Source organism: Sebastes fasciatus, chromosome 16 (genome assembly GCF_043250625.1).
Source record: "Sebastes fasciatus isolate fSebFas1 chromosome 16, fSebFas1.pri, whole genome shotgun sequence".
NCBI classification, from domain to species: Eukaryota; Metazoa; Chordata; class Actinopteri; order Perciformes; family Sebastidae; genus Sebastes; species Sebastes fasciatus.
In genome coordinates, this window is record NC_133810.1 from 10,143,396 (window position 1) to 10,167,138 (window position 23,743).

At 41.1% G+C, this 23,743-nt stretch overlaps 4 protein-coding genes across 4 annotated transcripts in view; all 4 read right to left on the minus strand.

Moving 5' to 3' along the window:
- Positions 1-2,233: 2,233 nt before the first annotated feature.
- On the minus strand, positions 2,234-3,904 carry LOC141752973 (tripartite motif-containing protein 16-like). The gene has a single exon (XM_074611267.1). The coding sequence runs from the start codon at positions 3,902-3,904 to the stop codon at positions 2,234-2,236; it is 1,671 nt and encodes a 556-aa protein (XP_074467368.1).
- A 6,640-nt stretch (positions 3,905-10,544) lies between these two features.
- Positions 10,545-12,277, minus strand: LOC141752975 (tripartite motif-containing protein 16-like). Its single transcript, XM_074611268.1, has one exon. The coding sequence runs from the start codon at positions 12,275-12,277 to the stop codon at positions 10,610-10,612; it is 1,668 nt and encodes a 555-aa protein (XP_074467369.1). The 3' UTR covers positions 10,545-10,609.
- Positions 12,278-20,611: 8,334 nt separating this feature from the next.
- LOC141752978 (tripartite motif-containing protein 16-like) lies at positions 20,612-22,748 on the minus strand. The gene has a single exon (XM_074611272.1). The coding sequence runs from the start codon at positions 22,725-22,727 to the stop codon at positions 21,063-21,065; it is 1,665 nt and encodes a 554-aa protein (XP_074467373.1). The 5' UTR covers positions 22,728-22,748; the 3' UTR covers positions 20,612-21,062.
- Positions 20,612-23,743, minus strand: part of LOC141752977 (tripartite motif-containing protein 16-like) — a 40,570-nt gene continuing 37,438 nt past the window's right edge. Inside the window, exon 3 of the mRNA XM_074611270.1 lies at positions 20,612-20,987. The gene's annotated coding sequence lies outside the window, so the exon portion shown is untranslated. The remainder of the gene's footprint in view (positions 20,988-23,743) is intronic.

The following is a 23,743-nucleotide window of genomic DNA, read 5'->3' on the forward strand; positions in this document are numbered from 1 at the left end:
GTAGAATAAAGGTAAAATAACATAAATAAAGAGAGAGAGGGGGTTAAAATGAAATGTACCAGAAGTGGCATTTGCTGGCATCCACACTTGACACCAACAGAGACACACCAACACTAGCAACCCCTGAAAGAAAAAACTCTCTAACTCTATCTGCCTGGTAGGCCTAGCCTGTAAAAATAGTATGGAAAAGAAATGAAAAATGAAATGAAATTATTTGTTATATCTGGATTTCCCTTCTCCCTCATTCTGTATAAAGACAAGACAATCATATTGTAAGTTATTTTTTTCTGTCCAGTTTTATTACAGAGCAATATGCAGCACATAGGCGTGAATTTCTGCATTTCCTCTTAAATTAAAAGACACACCGGTTTAACAATAGATGCACTTTTTGCAACTGTGAAGGGGAAACTATTGAACATGTGATTGTAGATTGTTTTTATGCTACTTCTTTTTGGTTTGATTTACAGAATAACTTCTCTGTCATGTTATCACCTGGGCAGTTGAGTAGTTTCCCTGTGTTTCCTCTGTTTCCCTGTCCTTTTGTCTCCTGTGTGTTTTACCCTGTCAGTCTGGTCTGTCTGTCTGGAAGGAGGTGTGGCCATCTCCTCCTCCCTCTCCTGGGCGGTGGTTGCTGGAGCAGCTGACACTAATCATCAATCAAGACACACTCTGCAGTATATCAACCCTGGTCTTCCTGCGATTCATCGCCAGATCGTTATCGTCGCCACAGTGTGTGGTATACTTACCTGCCAGCTGCCTCCACTTCCTGCGATACCTACCTGCTCACTCTCCAACATCATTGCTTCTCCTCGGATCACAGTGGACTGGAAACACCATCGGGAGGAACACTGGAACCCCATTCCCCATGCTCCTCGCTTCCTTGAAGACTTTCAGTCTTTAACCCCAGCCACGTTGGACTCTGAGAAACCTTGCCCTGTCCACCATTTAAATGTATTATTTATTAATAAATTCTCATTGTTACAACTTTAAACCTCGACTAGTGTGTGCTGCTTTTGGGTCCACGTTTTGTTTCACCAGAACATAACATTCTCAAAACATTTGGAAAAAAATATCATTCTAACAAAGATTGAGGTATTATTCACTTTTAACAATCCCAGTGTTTCGGCAGAAGAAATTTACAAAATTAATTTGATTAATATCTTAGCAAAATATTATATCCATAAAATGATATGGCTTAAAAGAATATCCTCCTTTTATAAACATTACATTATACAAAATATGAAGATATGACGATTTAGTGCAACTAAGATTATTTAAAAAAGTAATTACATTACATTAATTTGGCAGATGCTCAAAAATACAAACCCAAATACATTTACACATTTTTACATACATGACTTTTTATTAATTTTGTAGTTTATTTTTTTACATAATCAAGCCCATTTATATAATAACCAAATTCAATTTTAAGCAGAAAAAAGATTTTTTGTCAGACATTTTGCATTTGCAATATTTTTCATGCACAGTATAAAGTGAAAATAGCCCAAATATAATCATCAACATAATCAACATCAAACTTCAACAAACAAGATTGTTTATTCCTTTTTATATAAAAAAGAAAGTATTTATTTTTCATTTAACACATTCTGCTGAAATATTGTCTTGACATGTTAACTGTTGCAAAAAAAAGCCAACATTTTGGGGCTTATTTGTCTTCATTAATCTCCCCGTGTGTTTGTCTGTTACCAAAATATCTTCAAAAAAACTGATTAGTTGACAGACATTTAGTTGGAAAACAGATTTTTGTGAAAGGAATAATACAGAGTGTGACAAGTCAACAATTTATTTACTTAGGCTATTTATTTGTCGGATTTTGAACATTAACTTTTAATAAAAAAAAATTAACCATGTAAAGACACTTGAATTCACTCTCAAAAAGATGATTAGCAATTTTTCAGAAAAAATTACATTTACAAAAAAAGGTGATGTGATTTTACAATATCAGTACAGACAGTCTTTTTTTTTTAACTTTGTATTACATTCATTTTGCATATGCAATATTTTCCATGCACAGTATATAAGGAAAATGTTTATTAAATATAACATAAGAATCAAATTTCAACAAATAATCTATGTAGCAAATAAAAAAAACTTTTCATCATTTCATTGAATTAAAATAGAAGAAAAAAGTCCCACCCACTATGTTTGATCTCTGCAGTGCAGACACATCAACATTTACTGTACAGAGATGAATCACTCATTAAACTCCTGTCTACTTGAGCTCACACAACTCAGCAGTAGCTCCAACACCACTTGGAAGCCAAAATCCAGGATAGAGAGGCTGAGTGAACGTGGTCTGGACTCTGTGGAGGAGAGTCATGGTTTCAGAGACGCTGTAGTAAGACAGAGTACCTGCCCTGTGATCCAGGTAAACTCCTATTCTGGAGGACTGAGGGCCTGAGACAGAAGTAGAAATATTGTTGTGTCTGAATCTATAACTACTACTGTTACAGTCTAATGACCAAGATTTGTCATTACATCCAAATCTACTTTCATTAATGGTGTCCTTTCTGCTAATATCCTTGTATGCAATTGCTATAAAAATGATCCCGCTCCGTTTCACCTCCCAGTAACAGCGTCCAGTCAGACCCTCTCTACTCAGGACCTGGTCCCATTTACCAAATCTGTCTTGGTGATCCAAATATAACTGTTTTGCTTTCATTAATGTTGCTTTTCTGTCCCTGTCACTCAATGACAAACGGTTGTGTGCTGTATTTGGATCCAGTGTGATTTGACAAGAATATTTCATAAACTCAGCTCTGGTTCTGGGCTCTGCTTGAGGCGGTAAAACATCCACTCCAGTCACTGCCAGAGAGATCTTTCCCCACTCCTCACTCAGAACAGCCTGCAGTTTATCTCTGGCCTCTGACACCGCCGCTGTCACATCCTCAAAGGAGAGCAGAGGACAGATATCAATGCTGGGAACGTCTTTAGATTCGCTCAGACGTGACAGCGAGGGGTAGTTGTTTAGGAAATGGAGGTGATCTTCTGTGTGTGAGAGCGTCTCCAGCTCAGTGTCTTTCCTCCGCAGCTCAGTGATCTCCTGCTGCAGCTTCTCCTCAAGCTCTTTAGCTCGACTCACTTGAGTTGTCTGCTGGGACCTGATCTGCTGCTTCACTTCGGAGCTTCTTTTCTCAATGAGACGGATCAGCTCAGTGAAGATCTTCTCACTGTTTCTCACAGCTTTATTAGCAGAAAGATTGATAGCCTTCACCCTCTGCTGAAGCACCTTCACGTCTTTCTCTCTGTCCTGGACTCTCTGTTGGACTTCTTGCCGACTCGCCCCGAGCTCCTTCTGCTTCTCAGCCCTCTCTGCTGCAGCGGAGACTTTGTCATGACCTTTATGGTCATCCATGGAGCAGAGATAGCAGATGCACTTCTGATCAGTGCGGCAGAAAATCTTCATCACCTCGTCATGCTGAGAGCAGATGTTCTCCTGGAGCTTTAAAGTGGCCTCAACCAGCTTGTGTTTCTTTAATGGAGCTATATTGTAGTGAGGCTGGAGGTGCTGCTCACAGTAAGAGGCCATACACACCAGACAGGACTTGAGGGCTTTCACCTTCATCCCAGAGCAGTAATCACAGGACACGTCTCCAGGTCCAGCAGAGGAATGATCAGGTGAAGCAACTTGAAGTCCTGCTTTCTTCAGTTCCTCCACTAACTCTGCCATCATGGTATTTTTCACCAGGACAGGCCTCGGTGTGAAGCTCTGCCTGCACTGAGGGCAGCTGTGTGTCTTCTTCTCATGCTCCTCACCCCAGTAGTCTTTAATACAGCTCATGCAGTAGCTGTGCCCACAGGGAATAGTCACCGGATCCCTTAGAAGATCCAGACAGATTGAACAGCTCAGTTTGTCTCGATCCAGAATCACTTGCTGCGCCATTTCTCCCCTAGACGACAGTGAATGTCTGTAAGTTTCACTCTCTGTTACCAGATAAATGCTGTGCTCATTTCCTCAATGTTTGTCCACTGATCTGCAGTGTATGAGCGTTCCAGCTCTTACATTTGATCACATGGTGTTTTCACCCATCTGTAAATGGGCAGATCTGTGAAAGGGGAGGGAACGACAAGTCTGAGATGAATAGACTTTGAGAAGCCTTGTCTAACCGGTAAATAAAGTATAGGTGGGGTTTGTAAAAGTTGTGCTTCATTCCAGGAAGAGGAGCGGTTTGAGCGTTGCTGTGTGTCTTTAGTCCTCAGTTATAGTCTGTCTTTCAGATTCAGAACTACAGATTTAAACTGGAAGACTTCCAATGTAATATATTACTACCACTACTACTATGATGAGTACACTATAGGTAAACATTAAATTATACCACTTATGTTCATGGAGATACTAAAATGACCTATTTTTTTAAACTTTGTGTTACATTCATTTGGCAGATGCACAAATATCGAAATACATTTATGTATTTTTATATACATGACCCTTTTATTCATTTTGTAGTTTTTTATACAATTAAGCCCATTTATATAAAAACCAAATCCAATTTTAAGTGAACTGTACTCATACAGCACCTTGCATACACATAGAGAGATATTCTCCCACTATGCACCTTGGACATCTACAAAAAGATCTAAAATGAGATCATATCCATTGATGAATTTAAGGGCATTATATTGAATGTGGTGATATGTGGTTACCAGCGTGTTAAACAGCTGTTTGTCAGTTTTCTTGTGAATTTTTGTATATAATGTTGAATATGTTCTATTTTAATGTGTTGTAATTTTATATGGCCGGCCAGGTCTCTCTTGTTTTTTAATCTCAGTGGGAGTTCTTAGTAGAATAAAGGTAAAATAACATAAATAAAGAGAGAGAGGGGGTTAAAATGAAATGTACCAGAAGTGGCATTTGCTGGCATCCACACTTGACACCAACAGAGACACACCAACACTAGCAACCCCTGAAAGAAAAAACTCTCTAACTCTACCTGCCTGGTAGGCCTAGCCTGTAAAAATAGTATGGAAAGAAATGAAAAATGAAATGAAATGTTTTGTTATATCTGGATTTCCCTTCTCCCTCATTCTGTATAAAGATATGCAAGACAATCATATTTTAAATTTTTTTTTTCTATCCAGTTTTTTTACAGAGCAATATGCAGCACATAGGCGTGAATTTCTGCATTTCCTTGTAAATTAAAAGACACACAGGTTTAACAATAGATGCACTTTTTGCAATTGTGTAGGGAAAACTGTTGAACATGTGATTGTAGATTGTTTTCATGCTACTTCTTTTTGGTTTGATTTACAGAATAACTTCTCAAAACATTTTGAAAAAATATCATACTAACAAAGATTGAGATATTACTCACTATTAACAATCTTTTTCGGAAGATGAAATTTACAATTAATTAGATTAATATCTTAGCAAAACATTATATCCATAAAATGAAATGGCTTAAAAGAATATCCTCCTTTTATAAACATTACATTATACAAACTATGAAGATATGAAGATTTAGTACAACTAAAATGACTTTAAAAATAAATTATATTACATTCATTTGGCAGATGCTCAAAAATCCAAACCCAAATACATTTATACATTTTTACATACATGACTGTTTTATTAATTTTGTAGTTTTTTTTTACATAATCAAGCCCATTCATATAATAACCAAATTCAATTTTTAGTAGAAAAAAAACTGATTTTTCGTCAGGCATTTTGCATTTGCAATATTTTCCATGCACAATATATAGTGAAAATGTTTAGTAGCCCTAATATAACATCAAACTTCAACAAACAAGATTGTTTAATCCCTATATATATAAAAAAGAAAGTATTTATTTTTCGTTTAACACATTCTGCTGAAATATTGTCTTGAAGTGGCAGTAGGCAACAATATTTTGGCATAATTTGGCAAAAATTCCATAATAACCTTTCAGCATAATGTAATTCAAGTGATCTGAGAGAAGGCTACACCTCTGCTCCTCCTCATGGCTCTGTTTACAGGCTTTAGAAAATCTTGCCCGTGACGGCAGACTTTGACCAATCACAGGGCATTTCAGAGAGAGCGTTCCTATTGGCTGTTCCACAAAAGGAGATGCGCGTTCACGTCTGGTCTCTGCAGATAGTGAAAGCCTCGGTCAATGGCGGAACAACCTACTGAAAAGCTTGCTATTCCAGCATTGGCAGCAACTGCCTACACCTCAAAACAACCCAAAAAAAGAAAGACAGACTTTCAAAAAGACAGTCCAAAAGAGAGTCCGACAATAAGCGGAATAAAACGCGTGTCAATATCGGCGAAGCGTTTCAGCGGTGGAGAGATCTCCGGGACAGCATCGGCCTCACGTTGGACTCTGAGCTAGCAGTTCTTCTCCTGGGCAGGTAAGCTACTAACTTCGTTTTCCTGTAATATCTAAATGTTTTGTACTGATTTGTTTGTAGGTAGCTTTACCGTGAAAGCAGGCGATGAGTAGCCAGGTTGAATGTACGTTAGCCTTCTGCTAACCGTAGCCCGAGGCTTGCTGCGGCTAATTCAAGTCCATGTTTATGTTTATGTAGCTACTGTAGCTGGATCCTTGAATCACAGTCTGTCATCTCAAAGGGCTTTATAGACCCATACGTTTACTAAGAGAAAGAACGGACGGTAATTCCCATAGAATTGCCGCTATATAACGACACATCACAGTCAGTAGTACTCGATACAGTAACCTATATGAGTAGCGTTACTCATACAGTAACGTTACTCATACAGTAACGTTACTCATACAGTAGCGTTACTCATACAGTAACGTTACTCATACAGTAACGTTACTCATACAGTAGTGTTACTCATACAGTAACGTTACTCATACAGTAGCGTTACTCATACAGTAACGTTACTCATACAGTAGCGTTACTCATACAGTAACCTGTATGAGTAACGTTAGGTTACTCATATAGCGTAGCGACAAGTCTGAGATGAATAGACTTTGAGCGGTAGGAGCCTTGTCTAACCGGTAAATAAAGTCTAGGTGGGGTTTGTAAAAGTTGTGCTTCATTTAAGGGAGAGGAGAAGTTTGAGAGTTGCTGTGTGTCTTTAGTCCTCAGTTATAGTCTGTCTTTCAGATACAGAACTACAGAATTAAATTGGAAAACTTGCAATGTAATATATTACTACCACTACTACTATGATGAGTACTAATAAGTAAACATTAAATTATACAAATTATGTTCATGGAGATACTAAAATGACCTATTTTTTTAAACTTCGTGTTACATTCATTTGGCAGATGCACAGAAATCCAAATACATTCATGCATTTTTACATACATGACTGTTATATTAATTTTGTAGTTTTTACATAATTAAGCCCATTTATATAAAAAACAAATCCAATTCTAAGTGAACTGTACTCATATAGCACCTTGCATACACATAGAGAGATATTATCCCACTATGCACCTTGGACATCTACAAAAAGATTCAAAATGCACCAACACTAGCAACCCCTGAAAGAAAAAACTCTAACTCTACCTGCCTGGTAGGACTAGCCTGTACAAATAGTATGGAAAAGAAATGAAAAATGAAATGAAATGATTTGTTATATCTGGATTTCCCTTCTCCATTCTGTATAAAGACATGCAAGACAATCATATTTTAAGTTATTTTTTCTGTCCAGTTTTATTACAGAGCAATATGCAGCACATAGGCGTGAATTTCTGCATTTCCTCGTAAATTAAAAGACACACCGGTTTAACAATAGATGCACTTTTTGCAACTGTGAAGGGAAAACTGTTGAACATGTGATTGCAGATTGTTTTCATGCTACTTCTTTTTTGTTTGATTTACAGAATAATTTCTCATAAACATTTTGAAAAAAATATCATTCTAACAAAGATTGAGATATTACTCACTTTTAACAATCTTTTTCGGAAGATGACATTTACAATGAATTAGATTAATATCTTAGCAAAACATTATATCCATAAAATGATATGGCTTAAAAGAATATCCCTCTTTTATACTTTTAAAGATTCTGATTTTAAAACATATTTGACTATGATTAAAAATTCTAAATTGGCAAAATCTATTAGATTGTTTAGACATTTCAAATTTATTCCAATTTGTTGTTGTTGTTTTTATTTTAATTTTATTTTCCTTACATTTTATTTGTTGTATAATGTATTTTATTTTTATATTATTTTTCTATACTGTAAAATATATTCTTTGTAATGAAACATGAACAGGTTTATGTAACTATTGTATTGAACTTTCAAAAAATAAAAATATTAAATTGGTAAAAACTATTAGATTGTTTAGACATTTATTCCAATTTATTGTTGTTGTTTTTATTTATCTTTTCCTTTCTTTACATTGTATTTGTTGTATAATGTATTTTATTTTTATATTATTTTTTTATACCGTAAAATATATTTGCTGAATTTTCTGTAATGAAACATGAACATGTTTATGTAACTATTATATTGAACTTTCCAAAAAAAATAAAGTATGAAAAAAAACAGACACACCGGAAGCTGTCTTACTTAATGGCCCGGAAGCAGAATCCCGAGGTGTAACATCTGCTAACTGCATTTTATGTCACAAAGCTAGCTCGTTGTTATAATGTTGTGATACAGGGTTTTAGTTGATTGATGCACTCATGGTAAATAACATCAACACTGAATTAAAACATACTTGTAAGGATGAACAATAAGTTAGTTTAGGAGTGTTTATTGGACAGGACCTAGCTAGAGCTAATTCAACATTACTTAGATCATAACAACACATCTTAAACAACACAAACTGAACACAATAACCTTCATGAAGATAGGATTTATTACAGGGCTTTTGTGTTAGACTGCATTAGTTTTAGCTAGATGCACCTTTTATTAACTGGTAACTGAATGTACATGACTGGTTGACCTCTTCTAGCCTGATATTCAGACTATTACCTTTTAATTTCACTTCATTTGAATCACTCAACACATTTGAGATATGAGTTGTGATTTAGAGGGTTAAACCTTTTCAGTGCATCTTCCTTTAGACTCACTCAGCGATTTTCAACTGGGAGGTAACCGTCAGCTTTTGTCAAAGAAAAGTAGAGTTGTTATTAGAAATAAGAGATAATCTTCAATTGATAGTTTCTGTTATATTTCCTTTTTTTTCATTATTGTTTTTTGAGTGATTTTCTTCTCTCACCATCATCAGCATTAAATCAACACATGGTCTGTTGTCGGTAGATGATGATTTAAAAAAGATATTACCTCACATTTTGAGTGTTTTTGAGACGACGTGCAGCCCAGTTATTCCTAAAGTGTGATTGGTGAAGCCTGTAAAGCTTTCTATAAGTCCCATTTTATTCCTGCATGATTGTTGTGGAATGTTCAAAAGTTGTGTAATAAATCTGAAAGTAAAACATTCTGCTGAAATATTGTCTTGAACATGATTTTCATTTGCAAAAAAAAGACCCCAACATTTTACAAATTTAAAATCATTCCAAAATTATGTTGTTTCTGGTGAAATCCACCAGAAAGTGGACGTTATTTTATTGCCTTCATTAATCTCCCTGTGTGTTTGTCTGTTACCAAAATATCTTGAAAACTGATTGATTAGAAAGAAATTAAGTAGGAAAAGGACAATGTTTTTTTTTATACTCGGACAGTGAAATGAAGAATATAGATAAGTCAACAATTTATTTATTTATTTGTATGATTTACAACATTGATTTTCATTAATGTATCCAAATAATTGTTATCATGAAAGTACATTTGAATTCTTTCTTAAAAGAAAAAAATTACTAAACTTTTTTTCAAAAGGTTACATTTAAAATGATCCCAGTTTTCTGGTACTCATACTTTTCTGGGTACATTAAAATAAAAGTTGCTATTTTAACAGCAACACAGTATGCAGAAAGTAAACATTACATTATACAAATTATGAAGATGTGAAGATTTAGTACAACTCAAATTATTTTAAAAATAAATCATATTACATTCATTTGACAGATGCTCAAAAATCCAAACCCAAATACATTTATACATTATTACATACATGACTGTTTTATTAATTTTGTAGTTTTTACATAATTAAGCCCATTCATATAATAACCAAAATCAATTTTAAGTAGAACAAAAACAGATTTTTAGTCAGACATTTTGCATATGCAAAGTCAACAATTTATTTATTTAGGCTATTTATTTTTAGAATTTTGAACATTAACTTTTTATATATTTTTTTAACCATGTAAAGACACTTGAATTCACTCTTAAAAAGATGATTAGCTATTTTTCAGAAGGATACGTTCAACATTAGACCAGTTTTTCCTGTACTTTTTGGGTACATTTACAAAAAAAGGTGATGTGATTTTACAATATCAGCACAGACAGCAGTATGTAGAGTACTAAAAAGTAAACATGACTCTTTTTTAAAAATCTATATTACATTCATTTTGCACAGTATACAGTATAAGGAAAATGTTTAGTAAAAATAACATCAGAATCAAATTTCAACAAATAATCTCTATGTAGCAAATAAAAAAAAGTTTTCATCATTTCATTGAATTAAAATAGAATAAAAAAGTCCCACCCACTATGTTTGATCTCTGCAGTGCAGACACATCTCAACATTTACTGTACAGAGATGAATCACTCATTAAACTCTTGTCTACTTGAGTTCACACAACTCAGCAGTGTCTCCACCACTATAACTTGGAAGCCAAAATCCAGCATAGAGAGGCTGAGTGAACGTGGTCTGGACTCTGTGGAGGAGAGTCATGGTTCCAGAGACGCTGTAGTAAGACAGAGTACCTGCCCTGTGATCCAGGTAAACTCCTATTCTGGAGGACTGAGGGCCTGAGACGGAAGTAGAAATATCGTTGTGTCTGAATGTATAACTACTACTGTAATATTCTAATAACCAAGATTTGTCATTATTTCCAAATCCACATTTTTCTTTGGTGCCCTTTCTGCTAATATCCTTGTATGCAACTGCTATATAAACTCTCCCGCTCCATTTCACCTCCCAGTAACAGCGTCCAGTCAGACCCTCTCTACTCAGGACCTGCCACCTTTCATCAAATCTGTCTTGGTGATCCAAATATAACTGGTTTCCTTCCATTAATGTTGCTTTTCTGTCCCTGTCACTCAATGACAAATTGTTGTGTGCTGTATTTGGATCCAGTGTGATTTGACAAGAATTTTTCATAAACTCAGCTCTGGTTCTGGGCTCTGCTTGTAAAACATCCACTTCAGTCACTGCCAGAGAGATCTTTCCCCACTCCTCACTCAGAACAGCCTGCAGTTTATCTCTGACCTCTGACACCGCCGCTGTCACATCCTCAAAGGAGTACAGAGGACAGATATCAATGCTGGGAACGTCTTTAGATTCGCTCAGACGTGACAGCGAGGGGTAGTTGTTTAGGAAATGGAGGTGATCCTCTGTGTGTGAGAGCGTCTCCAGCTCAGTGTCTTTCCTCCGCAGCTCAGTGATCTCCTGCTGCAGCTTCTCCTCAAGCTCTTTAGCTCGACTCACTTGAGTTGTCTGCTGGGATCTGATCTGCTGCTTCACTTCGGAGCTTCTTTTCTTAATGAGACGGATCAGCTCAGTGAAGATCTTCTCACTGTCTCTCACAGCTTCATCAGCAGAAAGATTGACAGCCTCCACCCTCTGCTGAAGCACCTTCACGTCTTTCTCTCTGTCCTGGACTCTCTGTTGGATTTCTTGCCGACTCGCCCCGAGCTCCGTCTGCTTCTCAGCCCTCTCTGCTGCAGCGGAGACTGTGTCATGACCTTTATGATCATCCATGGAGCAGAGATAGCAGATGCACTTCTGATCGGTGCGGCAGAAAATCTTCATCACCTCGTCATGCTGAGAGCAGATGTTCTCCTGGAGCTTTAAAGTGGCCTCAACCAGCTTGTGTTTCTTTAATGGAGCTACATTGTAGTGAGGCTGGAGGTGCTGCTCACAGTAAGAGGCCATACACACCAGACAGGACTTGAGGGCTTTCACCTTCATCCCAGAGCAGTAATCACAGGTCACGTCTCCAGGTCCAGCAGAGGAATGATCAGGTGAAGCAGCTTGAGGTCCTGCTTTCTTCAGTTCCTCCACAACCTCTGCTAACATGGTATTTTTCACCAGGACAGGCCTCGGTGTGAAGCTCTGCCTGCACTGAGGGCAGCTGTGTGTCTCCGTCTCATGCTCCTCACCCCAGTAGTCTTTAATACAGCTCATGCAGTAGCTGTGCCCACAGGGAATAGCCACCGGATCCTTTAGAAGATCCAGACAGATTGAACAGCTCAGTTTGTCTCGATCCAGAATCACTTGCTGCGCCATTTCTCCTCTAGACGACAGTGAGTGTCTGTAAGTTTCACTCTCTGTTTCCAGATAAATGCTGTGCTCATTTCCTCAATGTTCGTCCACTGATCTGCAGTGTATGAGCGTTCCAGCTCTTACATTTGATCACATGGTGTTTGCACCCATCTGTAAATGGGCAGATCTGTGAAAGGGGAGGGAACGACAAGTCTGAGATGAATAGACTTTGAGCGGGAGGAGTCTTGTCTAACCGGTAAATAAAGTCTGGGTGGGGTTTGTAAAAGGTGTGCTTCATTCCAGGAATAGGAGCGGTTTGAGCGTTGCTGTGTGTCTTTAGTCCTCAGTTATAGTCTGTCTTTCAGAGTCAGAACTACAGAATTAAATGGAAGACTTGCAATGTAATATATTACTACCACTACCACTATTATGAGTACTAATAAGTTAACATTAAATTATACCACTTATGTTCATGGAGATACTAAAATGACCTATTTTCTTAAACTTTGTTTTATATTCATTTGACAGATGCACAAAAATCCAAATCCATTTATGTATTTTTACCTACATGACTCTTTTATTCATTTTGTAGTTTTTTATACAATTAAGCCCATTTATATAAAAACCAAATCCAATTGTAAGTGAACTGTACTCATATAGCACCTTGCATACACATAGAGAGATATTCTCCCACTATGCACCTTGGACATCTACAAAAAGATCTAAAATGAGATCATATCCATTGATGAATTTAAGGGCATTGTATTGAATGTGGTGATATGTGGCTGCCAGCGTGTTAAACAGCTGTTCTTCAGTTTTATTGTGAATTTTTGTATATAATGTTGAATATGTTGTATTTTAATGTGTTGTAATTGTATATGGCCGGCCAGGTCTCTCATTTTTTTTATCTCAATGGGAGTTCTTAGTAGAATAAAGGTAAAATAACATAAATAAAGAGAGAGAGGGGGTTAAAATGAAATGTACCAGAAGTGGCATTTGCTGGCATCCACACTTGACACCAACAGAGACACACCAACACTAGCAACCCCTGAAAGAAAAAACTCTCTAACTCTACCTGCCTGGTAGGCCTAGCCTGTAAAAATAGTATGGACAAGAAATGAAAAATTAAATTAAATGTTTTGTTATATCTGGATTTCCCTTCTCCCTCATTCTGTATAAAGACAAGACAATCATATTTTAAGTTATTTTTTTCTGTCCAGTTTTATTACAGAGCAATATGCAGCACATAGGCGTGAATTTCTGCATTTCCTCTTAAATTAAAAGACACACCGGTTTAACAATAGATGCACTTTTTGCAATTGTGAAGGGGAAACTGTTGAACATGTGATTGTAGATTGTTTTCATGCTACTTCTTTTTGGTTTGATTTACAGAATAACTTCTCTGTCATGTTATCACCTGGGCAGTTGAGTAGTTTCCCTGTGTTTCCTCTGTTTCCCTGTCCTTTTGTCTCCTGTGTGTTTTACCCTGTCAGTCTGGTCTGTCTGTCTGGAAGGAAGTGTGGCCATCTCCTCCTCCCTCTCCTGGGCGGTGGTTGCTGGAGCAGCTGACACTAATCATCAATCAAGACACACTCTGCAGTATATCAACCCTGGTCTTCCTGCGGTTCATCGCCAGATCGTTATCGTCGCCACAGTGTGTGATCTATTTCGACCTCACTCTGACCGTCACCACGGTCTTCACCTTGAATGAAGCCATTCTTCTTCCTATCTGCGAGACCATAATATCAACAAAGTCATGTGACTGACCTTAAGAGGCTGGCCGTAGGTTATAAAGCAACCGGAAAACCATGCCTCTTCCTCTTTGCCTTTCTCGCCTCATCGGAGACCGGTAAGTATGTCGGGAAGCCAATAATCCGTCACTTTAGTGTGCAGGTGCCTTGTGTCCCTGAGGATTTCTGTGGTTTTTCCCGGGAGTTCTGTATGTAACTCTCTGTTTGTTGCAGGTAAGATAAATGATATCACCTGCGGCTGATTACCCCATAGCCTGTTTGGCGTTTTTGCGTAAGTTGGCGTTTGGGTGAGTAGCTTTGCTTATTCTCCTCTCGGAAGCAGTTGCAGAGTTACTGCTTTCAGCTGTTTCGCAAGTTAAGTTTTCTGTTTCACTCTTCGTACACGTGCGTACACGAGTGGTGTTCTTTATTTAAATAGTGGAGCGCCGATAACTGGCCCACTGAGTGTTATAGCTCACCCGGTAGAGCGGACGCTCTTACCGCGGTAGGCCGGGGTTCGAATTCACCTTCGGCATATTTTATTTAGCCAAGGATTTTGCCTTGCATTCCCCTTGGGTTTAAAAGGGCGTTTTCATTTCCCCTTAAACCTCTGTGCGCAGTAGGTGGGTTTGGTTAATTGTTCCCCCTTGTACGTCCGCGTACAGGAAAGGGGTGATTTTTAGTTCTTATGAGCAGTATTTTTGTTTATACCTTTGAGCCAGTGAGTGCATATATCCCCATTGACTACTGTTCGCAGCAGGAGGGGTTAATTTGAGATACCTCTAGTACAGCTGAGTTTACCACTGACAGCTGCCTGGTACTATTATGGCTCCCCAGACTTGTCGGTTCTGTGGGGCAGCCATGGACATTCGCGACGGTCACCGTGAGTGTCCGTCTTGTTTGGGCATGGCGCATTTAATGGATGACGTTGATTGCCCATGTCCAGCAGCCATTGATCTGCCTCTGGAGGAAAGGGCCCGAAGGGCTAGGCTTGAGGGGCATTCCCAACACACTGCGGCAGCTGCTCCCCCTAGTAGGGAACGAGAGCGTCGCACGGAAAACCGCTCCCGCAAGCGTAAAACAGGGACAGTCCCAGGGGCAGGGAAAAAAACGTGCCACAGAGACTAACTCTCCGCCACTGCAGAGTCCAGCCCCACCTGTAGATGGGGCAGGGGGGCAGGAGGATACTCAGTGTCAAATCCTGGCCGCCATTCGTGGTCTGGCAGACAGGGTGAGTAGAATGGAAGCTCAGAGAGCAGCTCCACTGACTGCGGCTTGTTCGGAGGGGATCTCCCCTAGGGACTTGCCGGCATATGAAGAACATCAGACAGATCACCCTGATGCTATATCACTTTATGCTCAGGGTTCTCTCTTGGACGAGGGTCACCCAGAGATTGCTGAAGAGTCACATTGCCTTAGCCTATCTCACACAGGTGAGTCTGCGTCCGTAGACGATGGTACTGGCGATTCTGTTCCCAGTGATGTGTTTTCAAAGGTTTTGAGTGCGGCTAAGATTATGGGCCTTTCAATTCCAATTGAAGCCCCTAGCTCATCGGAGGGAGTCTGGGCTGGCATCTCGCAGTCTCGCCCCTCAGTGACTATTCCTGCAGCCGAGGATTATTGTCAGATGTTAAGGTCACCACACTGTCCTCGTAAGGAGTGCAAGAAGACAGACCACTTGGTTTGTAGGTCCTATAATGCAGCCGCCGGCGCAGCGCGTGCAGGAAATGCACTCGCTCTCTTGTTAGCAGCGCTCAGAAGGAGCGCTAGTGCGGGTGATCAGGACACCAGAAACCTGATAGATGCGGCCCTGTCCACACACTCTCAGCTTACTCGTGACATCGGTTCCGCTATGTCGTCAGCCATGATGGCCGACAGATCTGGCTAGCTCAGACAACCCTCCCCGAGAACATCAGGAAGGAGCTTACCAACATGCCGGTGGTACCAGGTAGAGTCTTTCACTCTGACTCCCAGAGTGTCTTGGAGAAAGCTGAACAGTCTCTGCGTACTCGAGAGAGAGCGTGCAGCGCACATTCAGTCGGCCTGCAGCGACGAGGCAGAGACCAACGGGCCAGCAGCACCAATTCCAGGCTGCCTGGGGTCATCCAGAGCCCTGGATGCGTGGCAGGCGCCAGGGCTCAGGTGCACAAGGTTCGGGTGATGCTGCAGGAAGACTGCGACGGCAGCATCAAGCGTTTCAGCCCCGGCCTACAGCAAGAGGGGCCCCTCAAAGGAGACGCCCCCCCAAGGGTCCAGGGACCCAGGGGGCCTCTGCATAGGAGGGGTGGGGCAGCCGCCAAGGTTCACTCCCAGCTACGCCTGGACAGCTGGGAGAAGGAAGTCTCAGACCCCTGGGTAGTGGCTACTGTTGCAAGGGGTTACAGAATTCAATTTCGGCGGCGGCCCCCACCTTTTTCCAGGGTCCAGATAACGTTGGTCAAGGACCCAGTCCAGGCAAAAGTTCTGTCCGAGGAGATTGCAATCCTCCTTCAGAAGAAAGTAATTGCGAAGGTAAGGCCCAGCGAACAGCAAGCTGGCTTTTATTCAACATATTTCCTTGTTCCCAAAAAGGATGGTGGGATACGTCCCATCCTGGACCTCCGGCGCCTAAATACTTACATAAAGGTTTTGCCGTTCAGAATGCTGCACACATGGCACATTCTAGAGTCGATAGAGCAAGGGGAATGGTTCACCACTATCGATCTAAAAGACGCGTACTTCCACGTCCCCATTTGTCGGGCACATTGGCAGTTTCTACGGTTCGCATTTCAAGGGCAAGCTTACGAGTTCAAGGTCCTTCCGTTTGGTCTCTCCCTTTCTCCGAGAGTTTTCACCCGAGTGGTAGCAGCCGCTCTGTCACCACTCCAGAGGGCAGGCTTAAAGATCCTGCCATACCTGGACGACTGGCTGGTCTGCGCTTCATCTCGCGAACAGGTCATGCAGCATACCGAGAGGGTCTTAGCTCATGTCCAATCCCTTGGTTTCAGGGTGAACTTAAAGAAAAGCAACCTCGAACCGAGGCAGGAAACAGTATTCTTGGGACTTTGCCTGAACTCACTTATGATGAAGGCGTCTCTTACCCCTCAGAGGGTTGCGAGAATCCTAACGGTCTTGCGTATCTTCCGACTGGGCAAACGCCTACAGTTGGTTCACTTTCAGAGACTGCTGGGGTTGATATCAGCAGCAGTGTTGGGGATTCCGCTGGGCCTGCTCAGGGCTCGGCCCCTACAGCGGTGGCTGAATGCGTTCAACCTCCATCCACGGAGGGACAGGCATGTGAAGCTCAGAGTGACTCAGTCATGTCAGAGAGCTCTGAGCCCATGGAGGGACCACAAGTTGCTCACACAAGGTGTACCCTTGGGCAATCTACCTTCAAGGAGGACTTTGGTGTCCACAGATGCCTCCATGACAGGCTGGGGAGCAGTCTGGGAGGGCAGAATGGCAAGAGGTGTTTGGAAACCTCCATGGGACACCGAACACATCAATGTGCTCGAGCTGAGGGCTGTGCATCTGGCTCTCAGGGCCTTTCTCCCATTCATACGCGGCAGGCATGTCCTGGTGAAGTCGGACAGCTCTGCCGCAGTTTACCATGTCAATCATCAAGGAGGCACGAAGTCTCTGCGTTGCCTCAAGGTTGCACAGAGGCTTCTGCCTTGGGCTTTTCCACGTCTGGCCTCGCTAAAGGCTGTCTATGTACCAGGGGTGCTGAATCGGGCTGCAGACCTCCTCTCCAGATCGGGGCCTCTCCCGGGGGAATGGAGACTACACCCAGAGGTGGTGGCGAGTTTGTCGACTCAATTTGGCATGGCTCAGGTAGATCTGTTCGCATCCAAGGAGACAGCCCATTGCCAGCTGTGGTTTTCCCTGAGGCCTCCAGGCGGTCCTCTGGGCCTGGATGCTCTGTCTCACGAGTGGCCGAAGGGGTTACTGTACGCTTTTCCCCCACTACCATTGATTCCTCATGTGTTGGACAGAATCAACCGGGGGCACTACAAGGTTCTGTTGGTAGCCCCACGGTGGCCGGGGAAACATTGGTTTCCGGCCCTCCTTCGCCTGGTTCACGGCCGACCTTGGCCCTTGCCACTCAGGGCGGACCTTCTGTCCCAGGCGGGAAGAAAAATTTGGTATCCCAAGCCAGCTGTTATGCAGCTGTGGGCTTGGCCCCTTCTCAGTCCGTCTCTCATGACCTGAGTGACGCTGTTCAGGAGACCATAGATAATGCTAGAGCACCCTCCACACGCTACAATTACAAGCAAAGGTGGAAGTTGTTCTCATCGTGGTGCCACCATAAAGGGGCAGATCCCGTCACCTGCCCGGTGGCTTTGGTACTTGACTTCCTCCAGTCGCTGCTGGATGCAGGTAGGGCAGCTAGCACCCTGAGGGGCTACACTGCGGCTATTTCTACTTTCCATGACACACTGGGGGGTCTTTCGGTAGGGAAGCACCCCATAGTGTCCCAGTTTCTGAAAGGTGCTAACCGTCTGCGCCCAGGCAGGAGTTTACGGGCTCCATCATGGGACCTACCTTTGGTGTTGAGGTCCTTGGCTACAGCCCCATACGAACCACTGGAACAGTCAGATTTTAAGTTTCTGTCACACAAGACTGCATTCCTTTTGGCCATTTGCTCTGCCAAGAGGGTGAGCGAGCTACACGCACTGTCTGTGAGCAGCGAGTGCTTGAGGTGGAGAGCAGAATATGCAGGGGTGTCCCTGTGGCCGAACCCGTTCTTCCTCCCTAAAGTGGTAAGCCCTCAGACAGTGAATCAGGCTATTGAAATGGAAACATTCCAACCTGATCCATCTTGCCAAGAGGGAGCGGCTCTTCATACATTGTGTCCAGTAAGGGCACTGAAGGCCTATGTTGATCGTACTCGGACGCTGAGGCAGGCACACACTCAGCTGTTCGTTTGTTATGGGGGCAAGAAGTTTGGTCACCCCCTGTCTAAGCAGCGTCTGTCCCACTGGTTGGTGGAGACAATTTCTCAGGCTTACTCTAACCAAGATTTCCCAGTCCCAGAAGGTCTGGTGGCCCACTCCACACGCAGTGTGGCCACTTCATGGGCAGCTCTAAAGGGAGTTGCTGTTGGGGACATTTGTGCAGCAGCATCATGGAGTACTCCATGCACGTTTGCAAGGTTTTATAGAGTCAATGTGACGTCTACGGCAATTGGCTCCACAGTTCTTATGTCGGCCGCCGAGCATGTTGGTGAGGCGGTGGAATCTTCCGTTCCTCGCGACAATGTTGATATTAGTCATCCAAGGTGAAGACCGTGGTGACGGTCAGAGTGAGGTCGAAATAGATCGTAAGTTATGTCCATAACTATGGATCTATGAGACCGAAGGATGACCGTCACCATCTCTTGTCGCTCAGAACGGGCTGAGGCGTTCCAGGCAGGAGGAAGAGGCATGGTTTTCCGGTTGCTTTATAACCTACGGCCAGCCTCTTAAGGTCAGTCACATGACTTTGTTGATATTATGGTCTCGCAGATAGGAAGAAGAATGGCTTCATTCAAGGTGAAGACCGTGGTGACGGTCATCCTTCGGTCTCATAGATCCATAGTTATGGACATAACTTACGGTATACTTACCTGCCAGCTGCCTCCACTTCCTGCGATACCTACCTGCTCACTCTCCAACATCATTGCTTCTCCTCGGATCACAGTGGACTGGAAACACCATCGGGAGGAACACTGGAACCCCATTTCCCATGCTCCTCGCTTCCTTGAAGACTTTCAGTCTTTAATCCCAGCCACGTTGGACTCTGAGAAACCTTGCCCTGTCCACCATTTAAATGTATTATTTATTAATAAATTCTCATTGTTACAACTTTAAACCTTGACTAGTGTGTGCTGCTTTTGGGTCCACGTTTTGTTTCACCAGAACATAACATTCTCAAAACATTTGGAAAAAAATATCATTCTAACAAAGATTGAGGTATTATTCACTTTTAACAATCCCAGTGTTTCAGCAGAAGAAATTTACAAAATGAATTTGATTCATATCTTAGCAAAATATTATATCCATAAAATGATATGGCTTAAAAAAATATCCTCCTTTTATAAACATTACATTATACAAATTATGAAGATATGAAGATTTAGTACAACTAAGATTATTTTAAAAATAAATTACATTATATTCATTTGGCAGATGCTCAAAAATCCAAACCAAAATACATTTACACATTTTTACATACATGACTTTTTATTAATTTTGTAGTTTTTTTTTACATAATCAAGCCCATTTATATAATAACCAAATTAAATTTTATGTAGAAAAAAAACTGATTTTTCGTCAGACATTTTGCATATGCAATATTTTCCAAACACAGAATATAGTGAAAATGTTTAGTAGCCAAAATATAACATCAAACTTCAACAAACAAGATTGTTTAATCCCTATCTATATAAAAAAGAAAGTATTTATTTTTCATTTAACACATTCTGCTGAAATATTGTCTTGATATGTTTTCTGTTGCAAAAAAAGCCAAAGTTTTGGGGCTTATTTGTCTTCATTAATCTCCCCGTGTGTTTGTCTGTTACCAAAATATCTTGAAAAAAACGGATTAGTTGGACAGAAATTAAGTTGGAAAACAACAGATTTTTGTGAAAGGAAGAATATAGAGTTTTACAAGTCAACAATTTATTTATTTATGGTATTTATTTGTCGGATTTTGAACATTAACTTTTAATAAAAAAAATGTAACCATGTAAAGACACTTGAATTCACTGTCAAAAAGATGATTAACAATTTTTCTGAAAAAATTACATTTACAAAAAAAGGTGATGTGATTTTGCAATATCATTACAGACAGCAGTATGTAGAGTACTAAAAACTAAACATTACTCTTTTAAAATCTATATTACATTCATTTTGCATATGCAATATTTTCCATCCACAGTATATAAGGAAATGTTTAGTAAATATAACATAAGAATCAAATTTCAACAAACAATCTCTATGTAGCAAATAAAATCATTTCATAGAATAGAAAAGTCCCACCCACTATGTTTGATCTCTGCAGTGCAGACACACCTCAACATTTACTGTACAGAGATGAATCACTCATTAAACTCTTGTCTACTTGAGTTCACACAACTCAGCAGAGACTCCAGCACCACTTAGAAGCCAAAATCCAGGATAGAGAGGCTGAGTGAACGTGGTCTGGACTCTGTGGAGGAGAGTCATGGTTTCAGAGATGCTGTAGTAAGACAGAGTACCTGCCCTGTGATCCAGGTAAACTCCTATTCTGGAGGACTGAGGGCCTGAGACAGAAGTAGAAATATTGTTGTGTCTGAATTTATACCTACTACTGTCACATTGTAATGACCAAGATTTGTCATTATATCCAAATAGACATTCATTAAAGGTGCTTGTTCTTTTAATATCCTTGTATGCAACTGCTATAAAAATTCTCCCGCTCCATTGCACCTCCCAGTAACAGCGTCCAGTCAGACCCTCTCTACTCAGGACCTGGCTCCTTTCACCAAATCTGTCTTGGTGATCCAAATATAACTGTTTTCCTTCCATTAATGTTGCTTTTCTGTCCCTGTCACTCAATGACAAACGGTTGTTTGCTGTATTTGGATCCAGTGTGATTTGAGAAGAATATTTCATAAACTCAGCTCTGGTTCTGGGCTCTGCTTGTAAAACATCCACTTCAGTCACTGCCAGAGAGATCTTTCCCCACTCCTCACTCAGAACAGCCTGCAGTTTATCTCTGGCCTCTGACACCGCCGCTGTCACATCCTCAAAGGAGCGCAGAGGAGAGATATCAATGCTGGGAACGTCTTTAGATTTGCTCAGACGTGACAGCGAGGGGTAGTTGTTTAGGAAATGGAGGTGATCCTCTGTGTGTGAGAGCGTCTCCAGCTCAGTGTCTTTCCTCCGCAGCTCAGTGATCTCCTGCTGCAGCTTCTCCTCAAGCTCTTTAGCTCGACTCACTTGAGTTGTCTGCTGGGATCTGATCTGCTGCTTCACTTCGGAGCTTCTTTTCTTAATGAGACGGATCAGTTCAGTGAAGATCTTCTCACTGTCTCTCACAGCTTCATCAGCAGAAAGATTGATAACCTCCACCCTCTGCTGAAGCACCTTCACGTCTTTCTCTCTGTCCTGGACTCTCTGTTGGATTTCTTGCCGACTCGCCCCGAGCTCCGTCTGCTTCTCAGCCCTCTCTGCTGCAGCGGAGACTGTGTCATGACCTTTATGATCATCCATGGAGCAGAGATAGCAGATGCACTTCTGATCAGTGCGGCAGAAAATCTTCATCACCTCGTCATGCTGAGAGCAGATGTTCTCCTGGAGCTTTAAAGTGGCCTCAACCAGCTTGTGTTTCTTTAATGGAGCTGCATTGTAGTGAGGCTGGAGGTGCTGCTCACAGTAAGAGGCCATACACGCCAGACAGGACTTGAGGGCTTTCACCTTCATCCCAGAGCAGAAATCACAGGTCACGTCTCCAGGTCCAGCAGAGGAATGATCAGGTGAAGCAGCTTGAGGTCTTGCTTTCTTCAGTTCCTCCACCAACTCTGCTAATATGGTACTTTTCACCAGGACAGGCCTCGGTGTGAAGCTCTGCCTGCACTGAGGGCAGCTGTGTGTCTTCGTCTCATGCTCCTCACCCCAGTAGTCTTTAATACAGCTCATGCAGTAGCTGTGCCCACATGGAATAGTCACCGGATCCTTTAGAAGATCCAGACAGATTGAACAGCTCAGTTTGTCTCGATCCAGAATCACTTGCTGCGCCATTTCTCCTCTGGACGACAGTGAATGTCTGTAAGTTTCACTCTGTTACCAGATAAATGCTGTGCTCATTTCCTCAATGTTTGTCCACTGATCTGCAGTGTATGAGCGTTTCAGCTCTTACATTTGATCACATGGTGTTTGCACCTATCTGTAAACGGGCAGATCTGTGAAAGGGGAGGGAACGACAAGTCTGAGCTGAGCAGACTTTGAGCGGGAGGAGCCTCGCCTTGCCAGTAAATAAAGTCTGGGTGGGGTTTGTGAAAGTTGTGCTTCATTTCAGGGAGAGGAGAAGTTTGAGCGTTGCTGTGTGTCTTTAGTCCTCAGTTATAGTCTGTCTTTCAGATACAGAACTACAGAATTAAAGTGGAAGACTTGCAATGTAATATATTACTACCACTACTACTATGATGAATACTAATAAGTAAACATTAAATTATACCACTTATGTTCATGGAGATACTAAAATGACCTATTTTGTTTTAAACTTTGTGTTACATTCATTTGGCAGATGCACAAAAATCCAAATCCATTTATGTATTTTTACCTACATGACTCTTTTATTCATTTTGTAGTTTTTTATACAATTAAGCCCATTTATATAAAAACCAAATCCAATTGTAAGTGAACTGTACTCATATAGCACCTTGCATACACATAGAGAGATATTCTCCCACTATGCACCTATGACATCTACAAAAAGATCTAAAATTAGATCATATCCATTGATGAATTTAAGGGCATTGTATTGAATGTGGTGATATGTGGCTGCCAGCGTGTTAAACAGCTGTTCGGCAGTTTTATTGTGAATTTTTGTATATAATGTTGAATATGTTGTATTTTAATGTGTTGTAATTTTATATGGCCGGCCAGGTCTTTCTTGTTTTTTTATCTCAATGGGAGTTCTTAGTAGAATAAAGGTAAAATAACATAAATAAAGAGAGAGAGGGGGTTAAAATGAAATGTACCAGAAGTGGCATTTGCTGGCATCCACACTTGACACCAACAGAGACACACCAACA